Source organism: Argentina silus (genome assembly GCF_951799395.1).
Source record: "Argentina silus genome assembly, chromosome: 15".
Taxonomy (NCBI): domain Eukaryota; kingdom Metazoa; phylum Chordata; class Actinopteri; order Argentiniformes; family Argentinidae; genus Argentina; species Argentina silus.
The window spans coordinates 19,149,446-19,155,445 of record NC_139669.1 but is presented as its reverse complement, the minus strand read 5'-3'; the positions used below and the strand labels follow the sequence as shown (position 1 = coordinate 19,155,445).

The 6,000-nt window shown below is 41.2% G+C and overlaps 1 protein-coding gene across 1 annotated transcript in view; it reads left to right on the top strand.

Moving 5' to 3' along the window:
* Window positions 1-268: 268 nt before the first annotated feature.
* Window positions 269-6,000, top strand: part of LOC310816120 (equilibrative nucleobase transporter 1-like) — a gene marked incomplete at its 5' end in the record, with an annotated part of 214,539 nt that continues 208,807 nt past the window's right edge. The window contains one exon of the mRNA XM_083686125.1: window positions 269-455. Within this exon, the coding sequence (XP_083542251.1) occupies window positions 269-455 (187 nt within the window). The remainder of the gene's footprint in view (window positions 456-6,000) is intronic.

Genomic DNA, 6,000 nt, shown 5'->3' with positions numbered 1-6,000 from the left:
TTCTATGATCTATTTGCACAACTATTTGTGCCATGAGCAATCAACTCATTGAGATCTGAAGACACTTCAGAGGAGGAGAAGGTGGTCAGGATGCATTCTAGGATGCAGTTTCTAAAGTCTAAAGTCTCAAGTTCAATTAATTGGTTGATTCTCTTTCTTTTCTTGCTTTCCTTCTCAGGAAGATTGACTCCAAAGGGGAAGCTTTAAGAGAGGAAGTGTGCCGTGTGTGTGCCGTGTGTGTGCGCGCGTGTGGGTGGGGGGGGGGTTCATGTTGGGGTGTGAGGGTGGGGTAGGGGTGCGGCGTTGGCTGACCCTCGCTACGGGGCTGCTGGAATGCCTATGTTTTGCGGGGGCCGGGTTCGGTTGGGCCTCCCTGGTGTTCGTCCTGAAGACAGAGGGCTATTTCAGCTACCTGTGTGTGAACGCCACAGAGGTCAACAGCACACGGGTCCTAGGTCAGTGACCTCACAGCCGGTCTCTCTTTCTCTCTCTCTCACACACACACACACACACACCACACACACACACACACACACACACACAGTCATTTACCTTACTATCCTGTTATTTGTTTATTTATTTTTACAATTATTTTTATTATGAACACTCACCATCATTTCAGGAGCCTGTGAGGCCGAAGGGGAAAGAATAATGTTACATTAGAAGACAATTGACGCCCCCTTATAAAACCTGTTTGATCCTCAGACACTGTTTTAGGTAGGTACAGGTCCATATGTCTGCACCAGCAGCTTCCGCCAGTAGGGGCAGTAGTGGCCAAAACCTTGGTAGCAAGTTTAACATCTGCGTTAATAAATACAATTCAGTTTCCTTCTTTAGTCTTTCACCATACAATTCAGGAGTGGGAGAACTGGAGTATTGTAGTATCTGTTCCAAGGATTGAATCAACCAGTTATTGTTGTTTCCTTTTCCTCTCCTTTCCACTTCCTTCAAGGTTTCCCATAGGAGGGATTTTTTATTTAACATTTATTTATACAGGGAAACACTGAGCCCAAGGCCTCTTTTGCAGGTGCACCCTGTCCACAACATTTACACAGTAGGCTACAATAACAAAACAACACATACAAAAATACAACACAGTTCAATACAGAAACAAATACATCATATAAAAACACAATAATAGAAGAAACAATCACATGTTTTAGCAAGGAGGTCCTCAATTAACAGCCTAAATTGCCCATGTTGCACCAGAACATCCAACTGATTTTTTTTCTGGAGATTGTTCCAGCAGGTGCACCATAACTAAAAGCAGATTTATCCAATTTAGTGGTGACCCCGGGGAACCAACTTGGAAGAGTTAACCAATTCTGAGAACGGGTTAGGTAATTTATGTCCTTACATTTTAATAATGAGGTTAGGTAAGCCGGAAGTTTATGCAGTAAGGCTTTACAGTGCATTCGGAAAGTATTCAGACCCCTTTACTTTTTCCACATTTTATGTCCAGCCTTATTCTAAAATTGATTAAATTTTTTTTTTAAATAATTTAAACACCCCATAATGACAAGGCAAAAACAGGTTTTTAGAAATGTTTGCTAATTTATTAAAAAATAAAAAACTGAAAAATCACATATACATAAGTATTCAGACCCTTTGCTATGACACTGAGCTCAGGTGCATCCTTCCATTGATCATCCTTGAGATGTTTCTACAGCTTGATTGGAGTCCACCTGTGGTAAATTCAATTGATTGGACATGATTTGGAATGGCACACACTTGTCTATATAAGGTCCCACAGTTGACAGTGCATGTCAGAGCAAAAACCAGGCCATGAGGTCGAAGGAATTGTCCGTAGACCTCCGAGACAGGATTGTGTCGAGGCACAGATCTGGGAAAGGGTACAACATTTTTTTTGCAGTATTAGCCTCCATCTTTCTTAAATGTAAGAAGTTTGGAACCACCAAGACTCTTCCTAGAGCTGGCCACCCTGCCAAACCGAGCAATAGGGGGAGAAGGGCCATCGTCAGGGAGGTGACCAAGAATCCAATGGTCACTTTGACAGAGCTCCAGAGTTCCTCTGTGGAGATGGGAGAACCTTCCAGAAGGACAACCTCTCTCTCTGCAGCTCTCCACCAATCAGGCCTTTATGGTAGAGTGGCCAGACGGAAGCCACTACTCAGTAAAAAGCACATGACAGCCCGCTTTAAGGCACCTAAAGGGCTCTCATACCATGAGACACAAGATTCTCTGGTCTGATGAAACCAAGATTAAACTCTTTGGCCTGAATGCCAAGCGTCACGTCTAGAGGAAACCAGGCACCGCTCATCACCTGGCCAATACCTGGCCACCATCGCCATACTCACAGCGCAGAGAAGCTGGGGCAATGTTTTAGCGCAATTATATTTCCTGAGGGGGTGCTGCCTAAAATGCTGTGAGGGGGGTGATGTCTTTGGATGAACCTTAATTTAGAAATAATTAAAGTCTGCATGGACACTTCATAAAACACTCACTGAACACTTTATTAGGAACACTATACTAATATTGGGTATGGCCTCCCTTTGCTCACAAAACAGCCTAAATTCTTCATGGCACTGATTCCACAAGATGTTGGAAACATTCCTTTGAGATTCTGGTCCATGATGACATGATTGCATCACACAATTCCTGATTTTTCAGGTGCACTTTCAAGCTGTGAATCTCCTGTTCTACCACATCCCAAAGGTGTTCTATTGGATTCAGATCCACTGACTGGGAAGGCCACTGAAGCACACTGAACTCATTGTCATGTTCATGAAACCAGTTTGAGACGACTTTTGCTTTGTGACATGGTGCATTATCATGCTGGAAGTAGCCATTAGAAGATGGGTAAATTGTGGCCATGAAGGGATACACATGGTCAGCAACAATACTCAAATAGGCTGTGGCATTCAAGCGATGATTGATTGGTATTAACAGGCCCTAAGTATGCCAAGAAAACATTCCCCACACCATTACACGACCTTCACCATGAGAAGGTGTACAGGTGTTCCTAATAAAGTGTTCAGTTAGTGTATGTTGCAGTGTGTCCGCGAAAGTGCATATTAAAATTAACTCATAGGATATAATGTTTCTCAGTTGATTCCGCACATTTCAGCTACATGGACATACATATGTTAATATGCAGAGGAGCGGGGAAAATGTTTTGCGCAGTCTGACCTGAATAAGCGTGAATCGGCTTAAATAATGCAACAAATTTTCATGTGAGACAGGAGTAAGGATTTTGGGTTTCATTTGGATAATAATGCATTTATTTTGTATAGCACTTTTTGGTGGATCGTTTGAAGGGGGAGAGCGTGCTGGATAAATTGTCACGCCTTAGTTTGTTAATCGGAAATGATAAAGAAAAAGATTACCCTCCCCCATCAACCATACAGTATATCACTATAAACGTTCAACTCCTGGCTGGCTCCAGTCACACTGGATTTTAGGTTTTTGTCTGTGTATAGAAACATGCCTAAAGTGAGATTTGTTGACACAGGTCTGTTTGCTACAGTTGTCATAGAGAACAACGACCTGAGAAAAAAAACTCACGGGGGATGCTCACACTACTGGGGACTTTCTAAAGTCCTACCTACTGTAGCTTGGATACTGGGTGGTAGTTATCCAGGTCGGAGGGGTCACCACATGTATGGAGAGGGAGCACATGAGCTGCCTTCCAAACCTTGGGGATAGTGCCTGAGATAACAGTCAGATTAAAAATATGTGTAATCAGGGGGGCCCCCATGGATTTTTTTACATCAATTTTAAGCAGGGCATCTAGTACATCACAAGTAGAAAATGGTTTAAATTAAAACAAAGATTCGCTAGCAGTTGACTGATCTCTCATTGAGCCAACTGGGGGTTGGGAAATGGGAGCGTAGACGACTGCCTGACCATGAACAAACCAGTATTTCTCCCAAATAAAGAGCCTGCTGAAATAATATGCTGGTTAAAGGCTATAATGGAGCCAGACTCTGACAAAACGTCTTTAGGTAGGGATGAAGAGGAATTTCCATGCTTCAGGGCATTAATTGTTTTCCAAAATTGTGTAGGATCACCAGCAGAATCCGAGATAGCACTTAGGAAGTAGCTTGATTTAGCTTTCTTAATTGATGAGGTACTATCTATTTCTCAGTTGTCTGAAAATCAGCTATCAGCTGTTTTTCTAGCTTTGGCCCAGGCCTGGTTTCTCAACAAAAGGAGATCTGACAGTTCTGTTGAATACCAAGGATTAGATCTATTCTTAATTCTAAGGAGTTTAAAGGGGAGATGTTTGTCTGCCAGAGGTGTAAATATAGATGAGAAATGTTCTAGAATAAATCCGGGTCAGGTATGCAGCTGATAAGGGAAAGATTCAACCAATAAAGATCATGTAACAAACCTTGCTCACTAAAATATTTAAAACTTATTTTTGTAATGAAGCATGGAGCAGATTTGTTTATCCTTTAATCTCTAATACAGGCTATCAGACAGTGATCGCTAATGTCTTTTGAAAAAACACCACTGGATATATATTTATAAGACCTATTTGTTAGAATGATGTCTAGCAGGGTGGACTTATCTGGATTTTTCAAGTTAGGCTGTGTAAGCCATTGTACAGGTGTTTTAACCTTGGATATCTTTTTTACATAGGAGGATAGAAGTGTAGCTAAGTTATCAAGGGTACTATGATGAGCAGATGGTGGGCGATACACTCCTATCACAGACAGCTTAGAGTTATTTCCAAAACACACACTTAGGACTAAACATTCATATTGATTTGGTACAGTGCAGGACAGCAGAAAAGATGCAGTAAAACAATTTTAGACAAAAATAGCCATGGGGAGGTTGTCTCAGATTTGCTGGTCCCAATGAACATTTCTATATTAGTAGATATGAAATCACAGAATTCCATTTGTCAAATCTCCAATGTGAATGTTGTTTTAGTTTGGGGGTGATGGCCAAATCCAAAATGTGTGGTGTGTGATCTGAAATAACTATAGCAGAATATTCAGTTGACTATTCTCTTGATAAAACAATTAAAAAAAAAAAAAAATCCTTTGTGACCGGGTGGAGGAAACGCCAAGGATCAATACAACCTAATTGGTTCATAAATGTAGCAAGAGCCCTAGACATTGCAGATGGTGTGAGTGATTTGAGATGAGAGCAATCAAGCTTTGGGTCAATGAGACAGTTAAGACCCCCTCACTCCCAAAGACAATGTGATGGGTATTAAGGTTGGGAAGGCAGGGAAAAAGTGAAGTCATGAAGGAAAAAGAGGGCCTCTCACTACAGTATAGCGCCCTCCAGGATCAGATATAGTCTGAGTCGGCGAGAACTGAATTAGTTAGTTAATCAATATGACTGTGCCTCTGGCTTTACTGTTAAAACTTTTATGAAAAATCTGACCTACTCAAGGCTTTCATAATCTAGTTTGATCATTCACTCAGAGTGCAACACAGATGTGTTTCCTTGAGAAATGCGATGTCAGTGTTTAGGCCCTTTAGATGAGGAAAAACCTTAGATCGCTTAATTGGACCCCTCAATCCTCGGACATTCCAAAAAATGGAAGGGCCTGTTGCTCCACCTTGGTTTACAGTTGGATTAGCCATTGATCATAAAGGGAAAAAATGGAAGAAGGTGAAATGTAAAATAAATAAAAAAAGAGGTCAGAGCAAGAGTAAGAGTAGAGAAGAGAATGAAAATGGAGCAAAAACACATGACACATCACAAAACACATTCCAAACTCATCATTTTTCAGGCGAGTAGCAGGAACAGTATCCTACACAACATCCGATTAACTAAGCAGTGAGGCCTATTCGAACTCACTGAATGAAATAGACTGCCATGAGAAAACAAAAATAAAAAAATAAAATGGTGCATCAAGCTGCTAGGTGGGACCAAATAGTTTCTTAATCAGGGGACATTTAGTAGGAGAACAATGTTGCCAGTAGATGGCGGCAGAGGACTAAATAAGGTAAAAGCATATCAGCCAAAATAAATTAGTAGCAGCAGAGTTGAAATTGTCCATAGAGAGAAAACAAACAT